This window comes from Neopsephotus bourkii, unplaced genomic scaffold, assembly GCF_033783945.1.
Source record: "Neopsephotus bourkii isolate Nb327-2 ecotype Australia unplaced genomic scaffold, CSIRO-AGI_Nbou_v1 NB_1825, whole genome shotgun sequence".
NCBI lineage: Eukaryota > Metazoa > Chordata > Aves > Psittaciformes > Psittacidae > Neopsephotus > Neopsephotus bourkii.
The window spans coordinates 10,907,984-10,933,557 of record NW_026902298.1 but is presented as its reverse complement, the minus strand read 5'-3'; the positions used below and the strand labels follow the sequence as shown (position 1 = coordinate 10,933,557).

General features: G+C 49.8%; 1 protein-coding gene across 6 annotated transcripts in view; it reads left to right on the top strand.

The window, feature by feature from the left end:
* The window catches only part of CREB3L1 (cAMP responsive element binding protein 3 like 1), a 44,520-nt gene extending 18,946 nt beyond the window's left edge, over positions 1 to 25,574 (top strand). The window contains exons 1-12 of one of the 6 annotated variants that reach the window (XM_061343444.1): positions 2,870 to 5,077; positions 5,206 to 5,434; positions 9,844 to 10,004; positions 11,607 to 11,685; positions 12,617 to 12,777; positions 13,385 to 13,534; positions 14,247 to 14,305; positions 16,184 to 16,252; positions 18,156 to 18,255; positions 22,120 to 22,240; positions 22,681 to 22,927; positions 23,314 to 25,574. In XM_061343444.1, coding sequence (XP_061199428.1) covers positions 4,982 to 5,077; positions 5,206 to 5,434; positions 9,844 to 10,004; positions 11,607 to 11,685; positions 12,617 to 12,777; positions 13,385 to 13,534; positions 14,247 to 14,305; positions 16,184 to 16,252; positions 18,156 to 18,255; positions 22,120 to 22,240; positions 22,681 to 22,927; positions 23,314 to 23,350 — 1,509 coding nt within the window. In that variant the 5' untranslated portion in view covers positions 2,870 to 4,981 and the 3' untranslated portion in view covers positions 23,351 to 25,574. Of the gene's footprint in view, positions 1 to 2,869; positions 5,078 to 5,205; positions 5,435 to 9,843; positions 10,005 to 11,606; positions 11,686 to 12,616; positions 12,778 to 13,384; positions 13,535 to 14,246; positions 14,306 to 16,183; positions 16,253 to 18,155; positions 18,256 to 22,119; positions 22,241 to 22,680; positions 22,928 to 23,313 lie in introns of those variants that run through there. The other 5 variants (XM_061343442.1, XM_061343443.1, XM_061343441.1 and 2 more) reach the window with 5 other exon arrangements.

Genomic DNA, 25,574 nt, shown 5'->3' with positions numbered 1-25,574 from the left:
GAAGAATCCCCTCCCCATCTGCACCGCCTGCCAGCACGAGCACAACCTCCAACCTGCAAAGGCCCTTCGTCTCCTGGGCCTGGGCTGCCGCCCAGCTGGATTAGCCCCTCGCCGCGTTCTCTTTGGAGCGAGACCATTGTGGTGGGAGCAGGGAGGCTGTGAGAACCAGGCTGATCCTGAACGGGAGATCGTCTCCAAACAGCTCAGCTGGAGGTGGGAAGGGGAAAGTCACAGTCCAAGGATGGAAGCGTGAAAGAGAAAAGGAGGGATAGACGCAGCCAGGGTGACCACAGAGAAGAAGTGAATCCAGGGAGAGGAAACCGTTCCCTCCTCAGCCATGTGTGGTGCCACTGGGCTACAAAAGTGACACCTTAAGGCCTTCCATGCGCAGTGGGGCAGGGGAAAAGGCTTAATGTCTCTTGGGACCCCCCAGAGGTATAATGCCAGCTCTGGGTGAGGGGAAATGGAGAGCTTGCACTGGAATATCTGGATGCTTTACATTAGCTCCCAGGATAACTGTTGTACACCAGGAAAGGGTGTTCAAATGAGGAGTGCACGCACGCACATACAGTGTGCTATTTAGACAACCCTACGCATGAGGTCAGGATGAAAACATGTGGTGGAAATATGTTTGGAAGAGTCAGGGCCTGTGTCGGTCACCAGGAGTGGGAGGGAGCAAGAGCCAGCAGCTGACAGATTTGCACTCTTTCTCCATGGCTGAGGTGGCCTCAGCCCCATCAGATTCTCCTGTGGCACCAGAGCAGCTTAGGGCTCTCTGACAGGCCTGGGGATGTGGTGGTCATTGCCTGCCCCATACCTCTACATGCTGGCTCATCCCATTTGGGTGCTGCCTCCCCATCCTCCCAGAGCTGATGTGGGGGGCCAGACAGCCAAAAGTGGGGCTTGGATCAGGATATCCAGCACATCCTCACCATTGTGTTTCTGTCCCTTGGCTGCCCCCTTCCTGACTGCTCACGGGTAATACAGCTTTGGAAACACATCTCGTGCTATTTCTTGGCTTTGGAGCATAGTTAGAAAGAGAAGGAAGGAGGGTGTGAAAGGGAGGGGGAGATAGCAAGAGCAAATAATGCAAAATGAGACTGTGCTGTGAGCTTCCCATCCCATCTGGAAGCTGTGTTCCCCCAGTATACTTCACACCCGCTCCCTCTGGAACAGGATGGTAAAGATCATGTTTCCCAGTTGACTGGTCTCCCTTGCTTAAGCCAGGCCCATCTGTGAAAGCTACTTGAGATATCTTAAAGGAGAATCTCAGTAGAGTTGTAGAGTCCTTCATTGTCACGACTGGAAATTCTTGGCCAACTCTCTGAGGAGCTGGAGCTGACTGATCTTCTTCTGGCTGGAAGGTGCTTTCGAGAGGCTGTGAGAGGATCACCCTGCTCTGATCATAAATCTTTGTCCATCCCACCTTCATTCATATCTGAATCCTGTGGATTCTTTCTTGAACGAACAAGTGCCACAGCACTGGCAAAAGTCTTCCCAAAGCCCAGCACAGTCTTTTCTGGTAGCACATGAAGGCCTTTAGCTTTGGGGGAGAAGGGAGGGCTAGTGGCTGCCCAGCAGTTCCGTTGGCATGTGAGCTTCCAGCCAGGAGAAAGCTAGAGTTCATGTGGCCAGGTGATAAATCTACTCCTGTTTATCGCTCAGGAACTTAGAGCACTGACCCTTCCATGATGTGCTACGATCCACACGGGCCTGAGACACCGTATGCTGGGATGTGCGGCTCCCTGGAGCCTTCTCTCTCACATGCATTAAGGAAGAGCACAGCTGAAGCCTTCTCTGAATGTTGCCAGATAGGAGCAGCTCCCCCAAAGAGAGTGGGACAGAGTTTGCATATTCTGGGTTAGCAGGCTTGATCTAAACTATTTAGCAGCCGTCTTGATGGCATCTATCCAACATAAGCTCTGGGCTGCTCCCCACTATGCCCATCACAGTTGGATCTGGACAAGAGGACACATTTTCCTGTTACCATGCGGTCGCATGCATGCACGGCTGTCTTTACTAATCAGAAATCTAAAGTTAATAATACCTGTTGTCATCAGGAGAGCACAGAGCCAACCCAAGAGACACAGCAGTCTTCATGGGACGTGGTGGCTAGCTTCCTGCTTGTCCTGTAGTTTCCATTGTGGATATAGACAGCTACAAAGCCATGTCATTATCTTTGTTTGCGTTACCCTGCTTTCATCGCATGGCCTCTGCCTCGTGCCACCTTCTTTAAGTAAAATAGTGACCTCCAGCTCTGTGACAGCTCTAGGTGCTCTCCCTCTTTGAGTGTGCCTGATCCCTGATGCCCCCTTTGACAATAACTATAGTTATTCCCAATCTTACAGGCTAGCTTCCTTCTTCCCACCCTCTGTGTCTGGAAATGTTGGAACAGTGTATGTATGATTGGTGAGAGCTGAAGGGCAGCTGCTTCAATGAGAAGGCTTTGCCAGTATTTAGGTACACTGGAGGATAGGACCCAGGAGCCTAGACTGGGCTATATGCCCCAAAATGTCTGGATTCCCAGGAAGTCTCTGCTTATCACCCATGTCTTTCCCATACTGTGCTGTAGGTCTCCATCTCTTGGGGGAGAACATCTCTGGGAAAACAGTGTTGCCTTCATCCTCACTTCCAGGCAGTGAGGTCCTCCAGGAAGGCTGCTGTGTGGTGGCTTAAAGAAGAACCAGAAATATGCCATTACTCCTGCCAATGCTGATGCCCATGTTAAGGCTCCTCTACTCAGCTCCTTCCACTCATTACTAAGCTCTAAGCCCATAGCTGCTGCTGGAGAGATTTTTGAGTCTCAGAGTAAAACCAGTGACACATCTCTGCCTCTTACCTCCATCCTACAATAAGACAGTTGACTGATCAAGAGGTCCTTGTTCTAAGCATGGGTGGGATACTGCTAAAAGATAGTATGTGGAACTACTGCATAAGTGCACCTTCTTGACTCTCTTCACTCCCACTCTGCCTTTGTTAATACACAGCTGTGAAAGAAATGGGAAGCATGTGGCAGTCGCAGCTCTCCCTGCAGCTGTCCATCCAGCTCTGCTCCTCTTCCAGGGTTCCAAGGTGGTTCTAGTTTTGGTTAAAACAGTACATCTGATTTGAGTGCCTCTTGTTGGGTCCTGGCTCTGCTGTGCTCTCGTGGTGCACTGGCAGCCAAATCGCTGAATCCCTTCACTTCTCTGTGGTTGTGTTCTCGCCCTTACCATAAGGCTATCATATTTACATCCTGTGTTTGCTTGTGTTTAGAGAAAGCAAGACAAAGAACAGCTGCTACACTAGCAGGCACTCTCTGGGGTTAATGCTCCAAACTCTTTACTCCTTGCTGTAGGATAGGACAAGCCCTGGTTTTCCAGTGCTTTTAAAGATAAATATCTAACACAGTTCCATCTGCTGACTCAGCTCCCTCTGAAAAACAGTTGTGCTCAGCACAGATGGGAGGTGTTTTCTGTCGCTTGAGTCAAGGGCAGAAATGCTTCTAGGCAATTTGGAAATGGCTGGGTAGGTTTTACCAAGCTATCCTGCCAACTCTGCTTCCGGCTTGGGAACAAGTGGAGAAAACTTCAGCCCAGACATCCCAGGGAGGGCCTCAACACTGGGATTTAGCATGAGTGTGCCTTCTCCACCTTACCTACACATGTAGTGTCTGCCCTCCCAGGGCTGGCTCACTCCTGGCAATGGGAGGACAGGACAAGTGGGAAGGAAGCAAAGGGAGGGAAACCTTGTGTCAGGGCCTTCCCCCCACTTCCATCATGCTCTGTGAGTGTCTGAGTTTTTACGTTGAGTGGCTGAGGGGTGAAGTTGGATGGTGAAGGGCACTGGTTCCCTCCCCTGCTTGGTGGGAAGTGTGGGTCTGTTCAGCTGCTTCACTCCCCAGCCTCACCCCAACCCTCTGCCAGCCAGCGTAATGTTGACAGAGTGGTACTGTGCTCAGGTAAAACAAATAGGAGCAGGAACCTGCAAGCTCTAGCATCCGGGGTCCTTTGGCCAACTCCTCCCTCAGTTCTAGCGCTGCACACACCTCATGCTCCTTCCTGAGCTCATCTCTCACACTGGAATTCATTGGCATTCATATCTCCAGTCTAGGACCTGTGTGCTGTCTCCCCCTCTCTCTCATCCATACCCTGTTTTCAGTATGCTGCTTTCAATGCCTTTCTGCCCACCCAGATGCTTTTCCAGGCAGGGGGGACCCAGTCTGAGCCTGCCGAGCTCTCTCCAGTTCATTTAAGTTACACAGTTCCGTCTGTGTAATATAGTCACTTGACTGTATCTGTCTTTTCTTTCCTCTCCCTGAGCCAGAAGCCTCAATCTGCCAACAAATGGGATAATTTTTCAGCTGGTGTTTGGCAACCACCATTTTTCTCCCTGCCCAACCAATGCTTTGTTGTAGCAAATGGAAAAGTTAGTGATTTGACTTCTGAATAGGAGGATATGCCTCAAAGGAAGCAGGTTCCCTGCAGCATCAGGAGCCCGGCTCTGCAGCAGCACTGGCCAGATTTACTGACTGTTACTGGAATGATTAGTGGGATGATTGTTTGTTGTTAACAGCCCATCTGTAGTGTTTAAACTTCATCGGGGAGCTGAATTTCACAGGCATTATCTGGCTGCAGGACAGCCTCATATGGTCCACAGAGGGGCTGTGAAATCCCAGAGGAAATGAAATACAACAGGGGGTCTTCCTGTTATGTCGATCCAACTGATCTTTTTGGTTTTTTTGCCTCTGATAGAAATCAGCAGCTGGGTTAATGTTCTCTGGGGCATTGGAGTGCCTATTGCTGCTGGCAGAGAGCATGAGAAAGTGTCTGTCACCAAGGACAGGTGCTGAAGATGGTGATTTTCTGCCACACTTGCATTTTGTCATCACAGGGATTTCTTGCCTTGTGCTCTATTCTGCTTGTTGTCACAGTGGAGGGATGCTAGGAAGCCAAAGATAGGTACCGCAGAGGAAGGGGGAGATGTGAGAATAGAGAGTTGCATGAGTGTTTGTGGCATAGATAAACAGGCAGAGAAGATGTACAGCACCACAGCCCTTTCTATCTTAATTCAAGGTGGTTTTATCAAACTGATGCAGGCAAGGGATAGGAACTGCTTTTTCTCACCCAAAAAGGAATGTGGCTGAGGTTTGCCTCCCAGTACAGAGGAAGGCACTCAGATCCCTCTTGGAGTTGACACAAATGCTCTCTCTTTGTCTTCCCTCAGCATTTCTCAGAGAACCTGGATCACTTCTCCGACAACATGGAGGATTTCTCCAACGACCTCTTCAGCAGTTTCTTTGATGACCCAGTACTGGCTGAGAAGAACCCACTGCTGGATATGGACCTGGATCCACCCACTCCAGGCATCCAGGCAGAGCACAGCTACTCCCTCAGTGGAGACTCTGCTCCCCAGAGCCCCCTCGTGCCTGTCAAGACCGAAGATAATGCTAATGGTGAGCATGAGACATGCACACTGCACAACTTTGGGCACATCTCTTAGCAGAGGCTCCAGCTGCTTCCATGTATAAGGACAAACTGGCAGTTCCTTGGGCTTGATCCACTGTTGTCAAATACAGCCCACATTTTTTCCTTCAGTTTGTGCTCTCACAGCCGCACTGCTCCTTTGCTGGGCAATGATAATTGGCTGTGGTTGGGTGTGCTGCCAGCTTCTGGCAAGCACTAGGCAATGTCTCTTAAGGACCCTGCAAACCTGGGTGTGGGTGCCCTAGATCCAGGTCTGTTTTGGCATGAAGCAGCAGGGGTTTGGATTGAATACAGGAAGCATGAGTTTCTGGCTGCAACCAGTGCTGGTACATGTGGAAAGCTAAGTGGCTTCTTCACCAGCAGATCTTTTAGCAGGAGACAAAGAGGAACAGTCATTTCAAAGCCTATTTTTAAAACAATTTGTTTCAGGATAATTTATGATGGTTGGATATTTTTAGGGCTGGCCTTGCAGAGAGTCCTGTAATTTGTGGGACTGTGTGGGTGTCCCAACAGCTGATGGGCACCAGGCTGCCTGAAAAAGCAGTGGCACAGGCTCAGTATACACAGAAGAAAGCCATTCCTTTGAGTGAGAGGAGACCTGGGACAGAGGTTTCCCTCTCATGGCTGGGAATGATCCCAGCTCTCTGGTACAAAAGGCAGAAGGAGAGGAGCCGATCCACTACCTCTTTAGTCCCTGCAAAGGTGTAGCCATCAGTTAGGGGCCACTCGGGGAGGTGCTGGGAGAGAGGCTTGTGGCAGGCCAAGCAAGCTCTGCCTTGTATCAAAAAGCTTTCCATTTGCATTCCTTTTCCCTTAGGTTTAGTCCCAATATGATCTTGGAGGGCACTCAGCCCAAAGAGGCAGCCGGGTGACTAACAGAAAACAAACCCGCATGAACAAATAAACACATCCTTATTTTTGCCCCTGCATCAGAATATGAGAGGATGAGGCTTGGTAATGGGAGAAGCAAAAAGTATGAGTTTGTAGAAGGCAGTGAAATTAAGTCTGCCCACATGAAGCTACCTCTGGGACTCTCTCTGAGACACTTGTCAACACTTCTGCTCCTCTCCTCTGTGTGTGGACATGCCCCAGGTTCAGCTGCAGTGTCTCCAAAGCAAGACCATGACTCTCTTGAATGGAGTGTGACACTGATCCTTGGGCAGAGGGCATCACAAGGTGTACAGTGCATGTCCCAGGAGAGCTTGCGATGGACCTGGCACTTGGCTCTCAGAGAGTGCAGATCAGCTCTATACAGGGAGTAAGGCCTAGTATTAATGTGGCAGGTATACAGGTATCTATGCCCCTATCCCAGTCCTGCAGTGGGATAATTCAACCCATCTTTCCAGGGCTGTCTTGACTCATAATTGGATGTGAGTCATATTCTAGTGTAGCCCTGAGTCAGGTCCAGTATTTGCAACACTGTGCAGTCCTTTTGGCACAGCTCCATCCAGTCTCACTCCTTTTAGACATTCATTTCAAATTAATTACCCAGAAACGGCTTTTCTTTGACATTAAGCAAGCTCTGCTTGGTCTGCAGAGCTCCTCAGGAATGCTTGGGCTCTGTCTAGGCTTGGAGCTGGCTGAGACTTGCTATTTATCAGCTTTCTCCCAGCTTTTCTGCAGAACTCCAAAACACTTCCAAATCCTGCCCCTTCCCACATGGTTCCCACTAACACAGGTCAGCTAGGGCAAGCCACTGGGTGCATCGTAACCCTGCTTATCAGTGGAGTCTGCTCTCCAGATGGTTTGCACATGCAGACTGCCTGCTTTGGTTCTCAGCACCAGCCCTAAGTTCTGCAGGGTGGGATTTGATGCCGGGAGTAGGGGGAGCAAAGACTGTGGGTGCTGGACCAGCCTTAGGCTGGTGCTTGCACCCCTACACAGGTCCTGCTCTGTGCGTCACCTCCTCAACCCAGGGCAGCTATGGATGTCTCTCAGCCATTACTTCTTCCCATTATGCACAGAGTATCTGGAGGAGGGGATGAGCTTCCTGGCATGCCTCACCCACCAACACAGAGTGAAACCTTCAGTGGTTCCAGACTGGCCATACCTCTGAAACATCTTCTCACTCAGTAGAACATAGATGTGTCCATGCAAAATTCCTTCTTGTCAGTCCCTCATTAACCCGCTGATGTGTTTCTGATTCTGTAACCCAATCACTCCCCAGATAAATCTCCGAGGGTGGGAAAGAGAGCAGGGTCAGAATGTAGACAGGAAATGGAAGGACAGTGCATACGTATTTGGGTGTCTGCTCCTTTGACTGTCTGGACTGACAGCACTGGGGACTGCTCTCTTGCCGAGTCAAGTCTGCACAGGGTGGTCTGCTCTCCCTTGTCTAACAATTTGCTTCAGCAGCAGCCCTCCCAGGCAGAGGATGCCCCAAGCCTCTGAGAAAAAAGGAAATACAGAGCTTTGCAACAGAAAGGGAGGATGAGGAAGATGAAGAATAAAATCAAAGTAAGACAACTTCAGATTAGCCAGAAGGCAAAACATTCCTATGGTGGGCATAGTGAAACTGTAGAAGAGATTTAATGGAGGAAGCTGTGGATTCTTCACCACCTTTCAGAAGGGTAAGATCAAGTCAGACAACCATCTGTCAGGGCTGACACAGGTTTAGTTGAACTTGCCTAGACCAGTGGGATAAACGGGAAGGCATCTGAATGTCCCTCATCTCTGTGACAGGCTGTGACCAGGCTGCAAACACCTGTGGCTATGTTAACACCTCACTTCTTTCTATCAGAAAAGGCTTGTCTGCATACCAGGGGTAACTGCTCTGCAGCACACAGAGCAGCCAGAGGAGCGCATGTCTGTGCTTGAAGATGTCCAGTCACACAGAATGAGCCTCTGCTAGAGACACCTGTCTAGGCAGCAAAATAAGAAGTGCTTGACCAAATAAATATTCCACTGGCAAGGGTGCACTGTGTTAACTGATACAATTCTTGTCCAAGCTTTAACACTAGTTTTCAAGTAATAGCCAGAGGCAGAATTCTGTCATGTCCTCTCTTGATGGCAACAGGGACTGAATTGGGGAAAGATGATGTTAAGCTTCCTTTAAGTTTAGTTCAGATGGCAGCTCCCACAGGAACAGCTACTTGCTTGTGCTCCTTTGTGCAGGCTTTTCTGGAGCTGAGAAGGACCTTTTTCACCCTCTCTTGCCAGGACATCTTCTAAACTGAGACCTGCACTGCAGAGCTGCTTTGAGCAGCAGGCAGCATCCCTGAGTGCTGAATGCAGAGTGTAGTGCAGAGGAGTCAGGGATCAAGCCTGACTGTGGTCTCATGTTCAGCCAACTAGGGCACTGTCTGGTGACACACTTAGTCTGTCCTTTGTCAAGCTAAATGAGTTTCTGCTTGTCAGATAAAAAGGCGAAGAGGAGGGATGAGGATTAGGGAGGAGGATGCAGGCTCCAGGCCAGTAGAGGAGTAACTTTTTGGCGGGCTGAAATCTTTGAAGAGCAACGAAGGGACCAAAACTTCAGAGCAGAGGCCAGGCAGCTCTCCTGCCTAGCAGGTTTTTGTTCCCATCTGAGCTGCAGCTTACCTACCACTGCCTGAATCCCAGCTCCTGGGATCTCTGGTTGCAGTGACAAGCCAGGCTCACACCACAGACGCACACAAGACAGAGCAGTCGGGGTGAGCAGAGTGTGCCAACACAGCTCCATTCACGTCTCTTCAGATCCTTCCTTTCCCTCACTGCTGCTTCTGTCCCTGCCATCAATGGCAGCAGGGCACACCTATAGGCAGCAGTGTCCCTGAGCAGCACAGGATGGAGGAGGTAAGACTAAGTGGAGCAGCCGTGGGAGCAGCCTCACAAGCAGATGCTACATTGGACTTCCACAGAAACGGACCTTCCTCCTCTCCCATCATGTAGCAAAGCTCTGGTACCTGGCACGACACCGGCAGGAGACCAAAGCAGCACTGTCAGCCTTTCACTGCCATAGTGCTTGCCCTCTCACCAGCTCTCTAGCACAGAGATGGTGCTATTGTTTGTAACCTGGCAGGTCTGTGATGTTGGCCATGCTGCCTAAGGAGCAACAGCCCTGCATCCTCCTCTCATGGAACTCTAAATAGAAATAAGCTGCAGAGGACGAGACTGAGACATCACTGGGGGAAGAAACCCCGCAGCTCTCCTCCAGTGCTTGGGCTGCACAGTCAGAGCAGAGCCACAACCCTTCTAGCTCTGTCCTGTCTGCTCCCTGCACGCTGGGGGTTCATTCCCTTTTGTACTCTGTGTTGTGGGCCTGCACATGCTTGTGTGGTGACAGTGCTAAACTTGGAAAGGCAGCCTCACCAGACGGGGGGGAAGCTGTCTGCATGGCTTTTTATTTCTCTTGTCCTGTTCTTGCTGGAGTTTGACTCTCATGTTGTGCATGTTTCAGAGCTGGAGAATGGAGTGTGGTCGCTGGGGCCCAAGCTCTGCTCCATCATGGTGAAACAGGAACAGAACCTGGCTCTAGACCTGCCTGAGTCCCAGCTAGCTGCCAGCTCCATACCAGCGCTGAACCTCAACCCTCTGCAGAGACTGCCAGTGCCCGAGGAGGTGAGCCCATCTAAAATCCATTGGGAAGCTGGGCTCTCACACAGCAGCACCCCTGATGGTGCAGGCCCTGCCATGTGTCCTGCTAGGGGATTTAGCTGCTGGCAGACAGGAGAAGGTGATGCAAAGCCCAAATACTGCATTATTTGTCATTCTCCTCTTGAAATGGCAGTCAGAGGAGCAGCACTACTGATGCTAGGTGGAACTGTTCTTGATTCCTGCAGTTAAGCTACAAGACAGCTTATGCTTCCAGAGCAAACAGTGGAAGGAAGGTTTTCTCCAGCACAGAATGCTTTACGATCTTGGTTAAATGCAAGCATATTCCCTTGGCACAAAAGCCAAAGGCTTTTCAGCTTGCATGTGCTGGAGGCCTCCAATCTGCCAGTATTTCTGTAGCCACTCTTGGCTTATTTTAATCTTTCAGAGAACAGTGTCAATTAAATGTGATGCCACTGACCCCACGATTCTTCAGTATAACCCCTGCTCTGCCAGTGCCTTTTTCATGGCTTTGGGCTTATCATATAGCCTCTCACTTATCAGTTTTTCACTGAAAGGGGAGGTCCTGCTTTGCTTTTTCCTATGAAGCAGCAGGAATCATGATTTCTAAGAAAAAGGGCCCAAGTCTTTTGGTGATATCTAAGTTCCTAAGAAGTCTGTTGGTTGGGAGGAGGCTCACTTACGCCACTGGTGATGGGTCTAGTCTGGGGGCTCATGTCTTCAATCCAACCATGTTGGAGGGGAAAGTCTGACTCCTCTCACACAGACCTTGGCTATCTTATAGCAGCTCAGTAGATAACAGTAGAGCATCTCTGGTGTTCACTTCCTTTTTTCACTCATGCTGAGCATCTTCCCATTTAAACAACCATCCAAAACAAATGGGTACTTCCAGCCAAAACTGTGCACAAACTTCCTCCGTTATTTACACAGCTTGAACTTGCTGTGCCCTCGGAGCTCTGCTCTGTGTGCTCAGCAGCCATCCTATGGTTCTCTCTCAGCTGTATTTACAGTCTGGAGGAGTTTGCAGTGTGTCTGTTTAGTGTAAAAGCTCCCCCAGACACTGGTGGGCTGGGGGCTGGTGAGCTGAGGGGCAGCACAGCCCAGATGGGAATAAATCTACTCTCTATTTAACTCTCAGCCCCCTGCGATTGGAACCAGCTGCCCAGCAGCCCTGGTGAAAATCATGTAAGCAGGACAGGGGTGGTTCTGTTGCTGTTTCTGTACAGCCTCTATCCTCCCATTTCTAATGAAGGCAGATCAAAGAGGGTAATGTATAGGTTACTTTAAATTCCACTGTCTGGGTCTAGCAGATTGCCAAGGATAAAAGTCATCTCCCTTTTGGAGGTACTCAGAGCACTGCTTGGCAGCGTATCCATCTGCCACTGCCTCTTCCTCTGCAAACATGTGTTTGCAGTCTGTGTGCCCAGCAACACAGGCCATGGGGACTTATGTTTGGACTCTTGGTTTCTATTACGTGTGGTGAGAGGCTGCTTTGGGGCAGAGCTGTGAGATGGGGTGCGACAGAGAGCAGGGGAGCAGTGGCTTGGGACCCCTCTGGGCAGGAGACGTGGCAGCACCCAAGAGCTTCTTTCTGCTTCTCTTCCACAGACTCCCATAGAAATGACTCCAGCACCTGTGATCAAAGCTGAACCCAAAGAGGTGAACCAGTTTATAAATGTACCTACAGGTAAGAAGATAGAATTTGCTCGTCAACTTACATCCCTCTATTCTACTCAGATATAGATCATTACTATGCACTGAGAAAAGGTAACAGCTGAGGGCAAAGCCATGCAAGGTAGCACTGGGACACAGCCAAGTAGAGGAGTGAGTGCTGCACTGTTCCTACTCAGATCAGTGTCTGGACAGGCAGTCACGCACAGAATTGCTCATACAGGGACTCCCAGGCAAACCAGGCTACTTCAGAGTTGGGAATAGGCAAGAGAGCCTTTAAAAGCCTCAGAGAGACTGCAGTGTTGTCCAAAAACAACCATCTGAAAGTCAGGAAACTCAGGATCCAGTTTAATTTGAAAGAAACCCAACCATCTGAAAATCTGCCGATGCACAAATGAAAGCACTATAGGAACTCCCACTGCTGCAGAGAGACATTCCTTAGGCATATTCCCACCTCCACAAAGGCCTCAGGGCTCTCCAGTACAAAGTGGGGACAGTTTTCAAGTGCTTGGAAACCAACTGAGTGACCGGAGCCCCTTTGGATCAAGCGTGCTGGCAAGTGTGTGAGCCCTGCAGTGTTTTTGGAAGAGCTCTTCTCTTACAGAGCTTCCTGTGCTTGTGAGCAAAATATCACAGGCTTTGTATTCCCTTTTGGTTGACACTGGAGTACCTTGTTGCTTTGTAAATATCTTCAGTGTGTTGGCAAAGCCCCTGCCAGCTCTCCGACTCCTGCAGTTCCAGTTTAGCACATCTGAGGTCAGCCTCACCCCTGTCTTGGGCAGTGCTCCGTCCAGCCTTGCTCTCAGACCCACCTTATCTTGTGAGACTCATCACTCTTTTCAGTCCTCTGTTATGACAATGCCTTTTCCTGTTGCTACTCAGGTCCCTATGCCTGTACCAACAGGCTGACATGAGAGTCATTGACTTGATCTCCTTTTACTTCCCAGTAGATGACCTGGTGCAGATGCCTCCAACTCCTCCCAGCAGCCATGGCAGTGACAGCGATGGATCTCAGAGCCCGCGGTCCCTGCCTCCCTCCAGCCCAGCCCGACCTGCTGCTCGCTCTTCTACTGCCATCTCCTCCTCACCTCTCCTCACAGCACCACATGTAAGGAGGCAGGAGGATGTCACTGGGACACAGGGCTCCTTGGTGCTCAGAGGGGGCTGGAGGCTTTCCAAGGCTCATGATGGGGATCCTGCTCTTGGTCAGGTCTCTGACCTGAAATGCTCTGGCGAGGCAATGCCTTAGCACAGGGAGCGGGGACAGGATGGTGCTCACAGGAGTGAGGAGAGGTGCAGTAAGTCTTGCACAGTGCCTACCAGCAGCGACCCTGCTTTAGCAAGTGCTGTTTATCACCCCGTACTTTGGGGTGCAGCCTATGCAATGCAGGACTTTCTGAGGAGGTTAAAGAAAGAGAAGGGAATAACTGAGAATTCCCCAAACCAGGCTGTGTTTTAAACATCTCCCAGAAATTCTTTGGCAGGGTCCTGCAGTGCCAGTGTGTAGCCAGCCTTACCATGAAGGAGCAGATGCCCTCCCAAGTAAAAGAGGAAAGCAACTGCTGAGCTGTACTCCAGGATCAGGTTGAGAGTAGGAAAGAGCAGTGCCCTGCACCTATTTGTACTGAGCCCTTCGCTGCTCTGCAAGACTTTAAGGAAGGTCACTGGGACAGAACTCCTTCCTGATGCTGATGGCTGCTTTCTGTGTGTTTCAGAAGTTACAAGGGACCTCTGGCCCACTTCTCTTGACTGAAGAGGAGAAACGCACCTTGATTGCTGAGGGCTACCCCATTCCTACCAAGCTGCCCCTCACCAAAGCAGAGGAGAAAGCACTGAAGAGGGTCAGGAGGAAAATCAAGAACAAGGTGACTGCAAAATACGTAATCATGCAGTTCTCATGATTCCAGAGCATGCTCAGCTGCAGTGCCACTGAGAAAAGGTGGGATCTTGCCTTTGGTACTCTGGAACAAGCCTCCCAACTCACGGAAATGGTGCCATGAGGCATTTCTGCATGCATGCTGGGCGTGCAGCTGCATCTGGGAAGTGTGGCCTTTGGTGGGACCACCAAGCTAAGGTCAGACAAATCAGCCTGGTCAGACCTTGCTGTGGGGACCGGAAAACAAGAGCATGGTGCAGGACGAGTGATGCACAAAGCTCATTAGTCAGGCAGAAGCTGTGAGACTTCAGACTGTGATTAGAAAGCATCCCCTGGGACAAATAATGAGACCCTGAATTAGTCACCCAGTGACTCAGAAGTGCTCTGGGGCAGAATCTGACCAGATGACCACAGCACGCACCCATGTGAGTCAGAGGTGTTCAAAGCATCCCTAAAGATCCTCTCAGCAGCAGGGGGACAGGCATGCTGCAAGAAATGGTTGTGGCCTGTAGGCTGCATACTTAGAGCATCAATCTCTCCCAGTTTTGGCCTGTAGACCAGTAGGAACAGCAGACTGGAAGGCGACTTCCCCATTTACCTTTAGGGTGCTGTGTGTGCAGGGAACAGACAAGATGAAGCCCCAAAGCAATGTCTAGAGGCTTCTGATACTGACTTCTCTCTGATGGCTGCCCCCCTCACAGATCTCTGCTCAGGAGAGTCGCAGGAAGAAGAAAGAGTATGTGGAGTGTCTAGAGAAAAAGTAAGTTTCTTCTTCTCAGCCTTTGAAAAGGAGCCCTGTCCATGCACAGCCCCCCTTTCTACTGCTTTTGTCTCTGAGTTGCTCAAAAGCACGATTCCTTGCAAGGCTGGCTGCACAGAAGTTTGCTTTGGGATCTTGCCCCTACTACCCTCCCTCCTAGAAATCCTACTGCAGGGTAACGATTGCTCTAGAAACCTTGTGCTTCCAGCTGCTTAGTTTGGCTGGTCCCCTGCAGAACACAGGCCATTTTGGCTGCCAGCAAGGTGGGATTTTGGGTAAGAGTCATGTTTCCCCATTAGAAATTGCTTCTATTTTGTCTGTCCCATAGGCAGCAGGCCCTCTGAGGCCACTGGCCACAGATTTTCCCCCTCTCTTTCCATAAGGGTGGATACACAAGCATTTGATAGCAAGAAAAACCTTGCACTACAGTTATTCCCCCCATTCCCTCCCCTGCATGAGCTCTGCTTTTCTCCTTGGAACCCTGAGGTCCTGCATATATGGTAGGCATAAGCCTAAGGTGACATTACATGACACTGATAGGGTGGAAAATAAGTCTTAAGGACCTAATCCTCTGATGCCTTTAGTACAAGCAGCCCCTGATGGGCATTCCCAGACAAAAAAGAAAGCCACAATCCAGGTGCAAATTCCTATTTATGTGCAAATACCATCTTGATGATCTTAAGGTCCTTTCCAACCCTAACTATTCTATGATTCTTCCCTGTTATTAACACCATGTGAGATCAGCAAAATGGAAGAAAACCAACCCCCAAACCCAACTTCAATGAGCTCTTCTCATTGATGCTATTTATTTATCTGCTCTAAGCGTGCAGAAACACTGAATGAAACCAGATGCCTCAAAGCACCTCCAAGTTCTCCTGTCCTTCCATAAGCAGCACCTCTGTGTGCATGTCCAGGCCTCAGAGCACATCACCCACAGCTCGTGTCACACCCAGATCCTTCAGCTGGGGCTGAGTTGTTGGCTGACCTCCCTCCAGTGGCAGGTCCAGAGCATCCGAGCTCTTCCCCAGCCGTGGCTGCGGTGCCTGTGTGTGCTCAGCGGTTTGTTCCGCTGGTTCGTTGCTGTGACAGATGGCTTTCAAACAATGCCAGGTTTAAATGTGAACCAAAAGCAGCATTCAGTGGATTCTTTTTAAATGGAACAAGTCTTTGGTCAATTTGGCTTCCTGGCAGAGCTGGTTTGTCAAAACCTCTGCTTGGGCCCTTCAACATTCAGTTTGACACCTTCACTGCAAGCCCAATTTTTACACGGAACGCCTGGTTCAGAGACCGTGCTGGAAACCTCCCGCAGGACCAGGCTGTGTCCCTGGCCTGCCTTCCTGCCGGCCTGGAGACACTCCCCTTGCCTCATCCCAGCCACTTTCCCTTCGAAGCCGTGGGATGGATCCTGCAGGTTCTCTGCTGCCCTCGTGTGCCTGCAGTGGGAGCTGGCCCAGCATCTGCCCGGTTTTCACACACAAGGTGCACAGCCAGGGCAGATTCTCAGAGTGGGGCAGGTTTGAATGTGTCCCCCTGTTCCTTTTCCATGCTCCTTAGGGGGGTTTGCAACTGATGGAAAAGCCTGTATAATAACTGAGTCTGTCCTGACTTGACCTGCCTGTAACCAGGTGCTACTGGCATTCCGACCTTTGGGAAAGCCTGAGCTGGGAACTGTCTCACGTTAACTGTCCACCTGCAATATCATCCCTGGTCCATTCGGGATGGCTGCAACCAGATGGGCCAGGAACATCTGGCTCCAGGGCCATATCTGCAGGTGATGGATGAGGCCACTGAGCTTCCACACACCAGGAGGGACAAGGATACACTTCCTTTCTCTGTCTGGCCTTTGTAACTAAGTGGCTGTGGGTTTTATTCCCACAGGGTTGAGACATACACCACAGAAAACAATGAACTCTGGAAAAAAGTGGAGACCTTGGAAAACGCAAACAGGTAAGAAGGGCCAGAGCTGCCCATGGTAGGGCAGGGGGGCAGGAAGGGAAGCAGGGGGGGAGCAGAGAAAGGCAGCTCCCCAGCTCCTGGCAGCTCAAGCGCTGCTCAGTGAGGCGCTGGGTTTGAGCCCATGACAGCAGCTGGGTTTGGTTAGAGAGCCTGGAATGTTTGTGTTGGGAAAGCCAGTCTGCTCCACAGCAAGCGGAGGGAGGGAAGGAGCATTTCTCATATCCCTTCCTCCTTCTCCCTGCAGCCCTTTGGGCTCATGCTGCCCTCCCCTTGCCCTCCAGCCCTCTGGCCATCTCCAGGGCAGCTGCATTCCCTGTGTGAGGGAAGCCCCTCACACCAGCTTCTCAGACCCACTGTTTCTGCTCTTGGGCTCTTAGGAGGAATATAAGGCCCTGGACACAATGTGGCTGTGTCAGGTTTCTCTTGAAACAGACTTGGTGAATATAGGGGAAGCCCATTCCCTGAATAAAGGCAGAGATCCCAGCTGCCATCAAATCCAGGGCAACCCCTTTGTGCATGTGGTACCCTGGCCTCTGCCCTGCCTCTTCCCCTTGCAAAACAAGCCCAGAATCTCCCTCCCATCTGCTGCTGCTGATGTTCACCTGAAAGGAGCAAGCTTCCTTGGAAGCAAATATATAGATTCCCACCCTTGCCTTGGGAATGGGCAGGAGGAACTGAGCCCAACTCCGCTCCCTCTTACTGGTGGCAGCACGTGTGAGCAAGGGCAGTCAGCTGCAGGGCTGGTGAGCTGGGCACTCATATTTATAGCCCCATTTCTATCACCCCAGCGGAAATTGAAGGGGAGAACTGCAGCTAGAGAGCCAGTCCCAACCCCTTCCCCCCCACAGCCGCTGCAGCCCGTGGAGCCAGGAAATTATTAGGGGTTATATTGTTAGAATACACATTGTGTTCTTTCTAATTGGGTTTGGTTTTTGAGCGCTGCCAGTGGGACACTCTGTGCTTCTCTCCACATTTCAAAGAGCAGAAGAGGATTTGGAAAGAGAGAAAGCTGGGATTCTCCTGCAATCTCCTGGCTCCAAGACCTGGCATTTTATAAAAGCTCAAACGTAGTTGTGTTAAACAGTCAGTGCTCTCAAGGGGAAGCATGCAGTACTCTGCATGTGAGTAACTTGCAGCCCTGGGGAACTGTGTGCTCCGTAGTCTCCCTCAACCCATATTTCTCCACCAGCCTTGTGAAGGGTTTGGTAGCTCAGTAACACACCTACTACTGGTTTGTATTTATGTGTGCCAGTGCCCAGGTGCAGTTAAATGGGGCAGAGAGACCTTACGACATGTTCCAGGCACGGCAGCCAGAGAATGAATCTGAACTCAAGATCTGGCTTTGCCCACATCCCTGTGCAGGGTTTGCCAAAACTGAAGAAGCTGGAGGGGATTACAACTGTTTTCTATTTCTCTCTCCACCATTGGGGCACAGGTTGAGCTCCAAAGTGTGTGTCTGAGTGGAAAGGGAGCAAGTGGGTCTGTGATCTAGGTTCAGTCTCCATCCCAGAGCCTGGTTTTCATGGTAACCATTGCCCTGGGAGGTGGCTGCCTGGGCTTTGAGGCACCCAGAAGTCCTAAACGGGTCATTCATAATGGTGAGTAGTTGCAGTGAATGTTGGTGTAGATCTGCTAGTGAGGAGACAGCGTGGGTTACCTTAATGTCACAGCATCTTGGGGCATTCCTACTGCAGTTCCTCCACACTTTATATCTCAAACTCACCCATTTTTGTTTCCTGCTTCCTAAGCCTGTTTGGTTGGAGAAATTGAGCAAGATGTAGCAAGGGTGATACAGTTGTTTTCACAATAAGAGAAAATCAGGGTAATGTATGAAAGGAGTACTGGTATTCTTGTATCCTTATCAAGTTGTGGTTTGGGTTGTTTCCTATCACAGGACTCTGCTCCAGCAGTTACAGAAGCTGCAGGCTCTGGTAGCTGGGAAAGTCTCCAGACCCTACAAAATGGCTTCCACACAGACTGGGACCTGTCTGATGGTATAAGCTTCATTTCCATCCTCCTTATGGGCCATGCTTCCCCAGCCAGCTCTGTTGATTGCCTGTCTCTGCCCTCTTCCCCCTTGCTCAGCTCTGTTGCCAGTTACATCTGTCTCCTTTTGTGTCACAGTCACCAGAACTGGGCCCTGTATCATAAGTCCATGGGTAGTGTCAGCTGTTAATGCAACAGCATTAGAATAATTCCTGCATTTTTACTGCCTTCTCTGGGCAAACCAGTGCTTTGTTTGCTTTGCATTAGCTATTGGCCATTCAGCAAAAATCTTCAGTGAGTTTCCATCATAATGGGGAGAGTTTTCTTTTGCTCAGTTGGTGATGCTTAATGTTTAAACCAGCAGGACAGGCCAACAGTTCAAGTATTCTTCCCAGTGGGCATTACCTTGTGTTTATCAGCAAGAAATAGCATCTGTTCTTGCTATGTCTGTACATCAGGCTTTGTTAAGTCCAGCTGGAATTCTCTTTGCTCTTTTTGACTAACCAAAATGATTTGGGGTTGTCTGATCATTTTGGTAATCCTGTTTGCCTCTCCTGTATCATAATGAAGCAATATTGGCTTCACTGTGGAGTTTTGGGGCATGCCAGTGTGTGTGTGGCCATAGATAAGAGTCAGTTGCTTATTCTTCATCTGATTTTTTTGCTAGGGTGAAAGTTTCTGATCCATGGTAAGAATATTCAACCCCGTGATGTCCTTGCAGCACTGTCATAGTAGTTGTGAAAACTTTGTCAGAGTTAGTTATTAACATCTAGAAATCACTTCAGTACTGTTAACAGGCATGAAATGCAAGCAGATGGTGAGGTGCTTGCCCCACTTTCTCAGTACTCCAGTGTCCTGAGGGGTTCTTTTTCACTCTTGGTTCAGTTCCTTGGTTCGAGAGCCCCTGCTCTGTAATTTCCAGCACTTTCTCCTTCCAAAATCTGCTCAAACTTTTGCTACTCTTTGCTGCCCCCGTGTCAGACCAGATTTTAATGCCTGACTCTCTTTCCTGTTGGCTGCTTTGTGGCTTCATTCCCAATTTGTCTCCACATTTTCGGGTGTGACCCAGCTGAGCCCAGTGACTCATTGCTCCTTAATGCAGCAGCTCATCAGAGCACCCCTGGCTCCTGAAATCCTTCATTGCTACTACCTGGAATGAGCAAGTCCAGAATAGGAGCCCTCCAGACATCCCCTGCACTACAGGCTGATAAAATACCTAGTTTAGCTTCCCAGCAATGTCTTATCTCTCCTTGCTGCTCCCTTCATTCCACAGCATCCCAGCCCACACACCAACTCTCTCAGGCTTCCTGGCTCTAAAGCATTCAAAGAATTTGTCATTTGCTTTTCTATCTTTGGCCGGTTCCTCTCATAGGCCCCCAAGTTCCCATTTCCAAATACAGCACTCCTTATCACAACAGATATGTAGAATCATCATGCCTTGCAGCATGGGAGTGGAGCAGAGCACCCTTCTTTTTTAGCCCTGTGTCATTCCTGCTGGATATTTGTCCTTAAAGGCCTCCAGTGATGAACAGAACTCAGCTTCCTCAAGCAAACCATTCCAGTCCCTTGTTACCTTTCTCAGATGAAGCTTTCTTGCTATCTCAGTCTTCCTTGCATCAGCTTAAGCCTATTACAACTTCTGCCCACTGTAAGCATGATGAGTTTCCCCTCTCTTTGTACAGCTGTATTTTACGTATTTGATAACTATGGTTTTTGAGCAACTCTCTTCAGTCTGCTCTGCTAAATCACCACTCTTTCTTCAGTCTTCCCTTGCAGGCTGAATCACTACTTGTTCCCAGACTTCCAGACTTTTTCCAGTTGCCCCACATCTTTTTGGAAGCACAGGGCCCAAAGCTGGACACAGTGGTCCACCTGAAGGCTGGTACAGAGCCAGCCAGAAAGCCTGTTCATACTGCATGGGCTGAGATTTGTCCTTTGCAAAGTGACACTGACTTATTCCCACCATGTGCTTCATTTTAACTCCCAGATCTTCTTCCACCTGGCCACAAAGCCGTTGATGTGCTTCCTCTGTCAACCAGTCCTGCCACCTCCAGGATCTCAGCAAGTCTTGACATTTGTCTGTACAGATCTGCTGCTGTTCTCTTGGACCACTTCTCCCCATGGTCAAGATCATTCTGAATTTGAATCCTGACCAAAAGCCAGTCTGCTTGCAGGCTTTCCCATCTGTAGATCTGACACAGTCCATCATTCAAGCCAAGCTTAAAACTGTTGAATCTTGCCAGAGCCATAACAGAGCTCTCTGCTCCTCCATCTGCTGCTTCCCCTCAGTTTGACAGTGAACCATGTGAGAACTCTGCTTTCAGGATGTCTTTTTCTGATTCATTTGGTCTCCACCCTTCCAACTGGTTTTGCAGTGGTTTCCCTCACATTTTAAGAGGGCAAAACAGTGAAATTGTCAAAAGCTGATGGTCAAAGTCAAACCAAGAGTTATGAACTGTTGTAGTTTGAACTGGAACCGAATCAGAGCATCAAAGTTAACCTGAAACAAAACAGAGTAAAACCAATGCTGGTTTGCACAGTCCCAGCTGAAAGCCATGTTAAAACAAGCTGTTAAGTGTACTGCTCTTTCCCAGCCTTTAAAGCCTATATTGATGTAGAATAGAAGAACAGGCTTCACAGGGCTGGCTCCCCTTTCTGGGAGCTGTGTGTTTGGCTGTGATAATTCCAAACAACATCTATTCAAAGTTTATTTTTCCTTCTCTTTTTTTAGTGGAATAAGAAGTCTCAATGCCTTGTGTGCCTGATATGTGCTTAGACATTTAATTCCCTTACTTTAAAGCCAGCCATGAAGAATGAACAATCAAAATCCCTCTTCACATAGCACAGTGTCTCCATGGTGTTATTTGATCTTTCATGTGTCCTAGAATCCACTGGTGGTCAAAATTACCTTGATGTACCAGCTTCTGTGTGTTCCTTAGGCATGGCTATTCCTAAATGGGTGGCTGTTCTGAAAAGCAGTCAAGCAATTGCTGGCTGTCCCCACAGGTGTCCCCACAGGTCAAATTTAGCTGGTTTATACATAGATGCATTGCCTCTTTGAAATGCTCAGTCTGAGCACAGAGCTAGCAGCAGCTATACACCACCCATGGCACATGGGTGTTCAGGTAACAAGCATTTGGCTCTGTATTGTTTCCCATGTGTCCCCTCTTGCTCTGTACTGGTAGTTCCCTAAACTTGATAGAGTTCTTTATGATCAGCACTGGCATCTCAGTGTGAAGCCTTACTGTCATGGCAGAACCTTCCAGAGGGGAATTTCCAGGGAGCTTTCATCTGCCTCTCTCCTTTCATCACTGTCCAGTAGCTCTGACTGGTCTGCCTGACAGCAGAAGGTACACATGGTCCTGAATATGTGCATGTCAAGCATCAATACCCTTTCCTTGGACTATCATTGCTATCAGGTGGCTGCAGTTCTGCTGTCATTTCTGTGGACAGTGGCTTCACCTTCCTGGGTGCTGTGGTACCTCACAGATTCCTCCCAGTAAGCTTCTTTTCTTACAGCTCCTACTGAGTCCATGGCCAGGTTCCCTTTGGTCAAGGCATAGTTCATCCCTTCTGTTGAGTCTCCCTCTTTCTCACCTAGTTCCCCAGCTATGCCTTTCACCATCTCTCATCAACTGGACAGGCAAGTTCTCACCACTGAACCAGAAATACTTCAAATAAAGCAGCATGAGGAAGCATCTGACTTCCCTTCTAAGATTTGCAGCAGAGATAGGCACAGCAAGCCCTCTCCTTCTGTGAAGGACCACATGGAACCCTGTTGTCAGCCTGACCACATGCCTTACGTCTGTGTGCTTGGGGGGAGTGTTTCTCCAGGGCTAGCAGCACTAACTCTGCGCTGATCTCCTCCCTAGGTGCTGGCACTCTGCTTCGTTCTGATCCTGGGATCCCTGATGCCCTGTCTCCCCGAGTTCTCTTCAACATCACAGACAGTGAAAGCAACACCAGCACCAGACATTTACACAACTAGTAAGAGTGAGTCTAATGTGATTCCTCCATTTCACCCTGACAAACCATTTCCAGCTCTTCTCTCAACATTCCCAGTTCAGGGATAGCATCCTCCTCTCAGTGCCTACCCCGTATGCTGGGGCTCTGGCCTGTCAGTGGTACAAACTCTGATAACAGCTTCATATTTGGACCTGTTGCAGTTCCCTACTAACCATTGTCCCAAAACATGACAAGTGTCAAAGGAAGGAACATGAGGAAAGAGTCCTGGGGCAGATTGATTGTCATTTGAAGAGGCTGTGTGCAATAGGGGGCATTTGCCTCCTGAAGCTGGGGGGAGGATGGGTATCCTGCAGAGCACATGGACAAGGCCATAGCTGGGTGAGCGTGTGCTGAAACCACCACTGTGACTCACACCCATAGCAAGAGAACTTGTCCTCATTGCTAACCAGCACTCTCCTCTTTTCCAGTTCAGTCACGGAGCCTCCTCTTCTATGATGAGGGTGCTGGCTCCTTAGAAGAGAGCTATAGCTCCTTCCTAACAGTGGACCATCCTGAGGGGTGGGAGCCTGAAAAGGGGCAGTCTGAGGAGGGAAGACCTCATCTGGCCAGGACACATGAGGCAGCCAAATACCTGAGCAAATCCCACCTGGAGAATCCTGACCAGAACATAACTGACCCAACTCTCACCCACCTCAAAGAGCAACTCCATGAGAGGTAAGCAAGTGTTGGGGGGGGAACCTGCAAGCCCCAAAACACAGCATGGTGTCTGGGAGTGAGCAGCAGCTTATGTATGTCCCTTATGCTGCAAGCCAAGGACAGCTGAGCTGCCTGGGTAGTACATTAGCTAAAGAATCATGGCTGGATGAGGCCAGTGCTGGCAGGGAGAGTAAAACCAAGTTTATTTGCTAGAGCAAAAGTTTGGGACTCCATCAAGCACTGGCATAGAGCTGAGAAGGACGGGGTGGTTCAGGTAGCCCCAGGCTTGCTGGTCATTCAGCTCCCCCCTGGACAGAGCAAACCAGCTGGGCACGCAGAGAAGTGAACTTGCATAGGAGTTTGTAATAAACCTTGTCTGATGCCTTGTCTTTTCTTTTCCTCAGGGAGACAAGCACCAGTGAGACAGCTGAATACTTGTAGCAGCTGCTGGACCTCAAGGCCTCATCTGTCTGACTGCAGGATTCCCTCCTCACTAAGCAACTGAGGGGATCTGGCAGGAGAGGACACTGCATTCAGACACTCCTAAACTGGCCTTGGGTTCAGCTCCTCCCCTTTCCCATGCCCCCTCTTAGTACTGATCTCTCTGAGGGGAGTCACAGGACTGCCAGAACCAGCAATAAACGTCTGGTGAAGCCCTGGGACACCCTCTTCTCCTGGCCTTACCTCCTGATTAGATGAGCACTACCCTATGGATGTGGGCTCACCTTGGAGTGGAGGGAGATCAGAGGAAGCCCTCAAACTGTTCAGCTCACTCCCCAAAGCCTCCAGACCAAGGGGGCTGTCCCCAGGTACATACCCCTTGGCTACATCAGATGCACGTGAAGGAAAGAGAGAGAATGCTGGATTGACTGGCCTGCCTGGGGGGCTTAGGAGTGGGTGATGCTGGTGCTGAAGAGATGGCTCTGGAGAGTTTGAGCTCATTCCTTCCCCTCCATCTGTTAGTATACTTCTGCTTCTATTGAGAGAAAACCTAGATCTTCCTTTGCTCTAGTTTTCTCTTGATGGACATGCCAATATAACTTCCACACCAACTATCTGCAAAGATCTGCACACAAACGGAGTGGGGGAGACAGATCCCAGACATAAACCACCATAAAAATCAGTCAGCAGCTTCTGGGCACCCAGAGCTCTGAAATAGAAAACAATTTCCCCCCACAGCCCACTTCTTCCCATGCTCAGCACCCTTGCTTTGGCAAGGGTGGTGTTTCCCTTTCTGTTCCCACCTTGGGCCCTACAGTGCAGTGCTAACCAGGTCAGTGGCCTTTCCACTTTCCATTCTGCAGGCCTCATCCTTTGAGACTAGGTGAGAGAACCTGATCCCCATCCCACTTCTCTATCCCCAATTCCGCTTCATGCCAAATGGGGTCTTTCTAGGAACTTCCAAGGAGAGCTCTGAAGACCATTGGAGGGGTGTTGGATAACCATTGTTCCCCTCACATCCTCCATGTGCACAGCAGTGTTGTGAAAGCCACTGAGGACCTACTGGTATCTCTGGTGACAGGTACATCTGTCAGGAAAGAGGTGGCACATTGGAATTGGCCAGGGTTACCAAAGACTGTTTTAGACCTCTTTTAAGTGCTGGCACCAAAGTTAGCAAACTCTTCCCATTCCACCCTTCGGGCCAGACCTGCCAAATTTGGTGCTGAAATGACCTCATCTCAAGCCTATGCCATCCTCTTTAGCACCCAGACACCCACTTCTGACCCTTTTTCTTCCCCAGCAAAAGCCCTGCTGAAAGGCTCCAGTGTCTCCTCACTCTGTTCCCTCAGCTGCCATTTGATGGAAGGACAATGTGGGACATGAGTGTGGGAGATCTGGGATGTGGCTGCTTGCCCCGTGTTTGTACCTGTGCACTCTGGCAGGTCTCACAGCAGGTTCCTCTTTGGCTTCTCTTCTGGACTCACTCTGCACTGCCCCAACCTCTCCTCACCCCCCAGGCTGTGAGTGGAGAGGGCTCCCTGGAGAAGAAGGATGGGATGGTTCTTGCTCAAGGACTGGGAGAAGCAAGGGAGGAGCCCTCACATCCCTCTTTTCTCCCTTTTAAAACCTATTTTGCTCCCTGAAGCCATTCAGGACAAATTTGGACACAGCTAACTGCAACCAATGCGTGGCCAGTGGGTTGAGGAAGAGGAAGGCCTTCAGCATAGCCCTGCTCTTTCTGAGGTTCCCACAGGACCCGCAGGTCAGCAGATACCACTGCACTCCCCATCCTTCATCCCAGCACAAAGAACCACTGCCGGGTCCAAGCACGCCCTCCTCCACCCTGCCACCTCCACTGAGCATGTTCCCGTGCCTCCCACTCCCACGTTGTACAGAGACAAGAGCAGAACTCGTTTGTACATAATGAACCTTATTTTGTATTATTGCCGATCCCTTAAGATATTGTATTTTGGAGACTCTCAGATCCTATTTTCAGTATTGTATTTTATTAAGAATTAGTGCGGGCTTGGCATCTATGAACTTCTTCCTTGTTAGCAGCTCACTTTCTCCTTATACTCCAGCAGCTGCCTCTTCCCTCCTGGTTTTTGTTCTTTTTGTTCTGGTTTGGTCTTTTCTCAAGCCACCTTTTCCTCTCCTCCTATCCCTGGCTCTGCATTTGCTTAGTGAAGCAAAATGAAAAAGAAAATAAAAAGATGCAGCATCA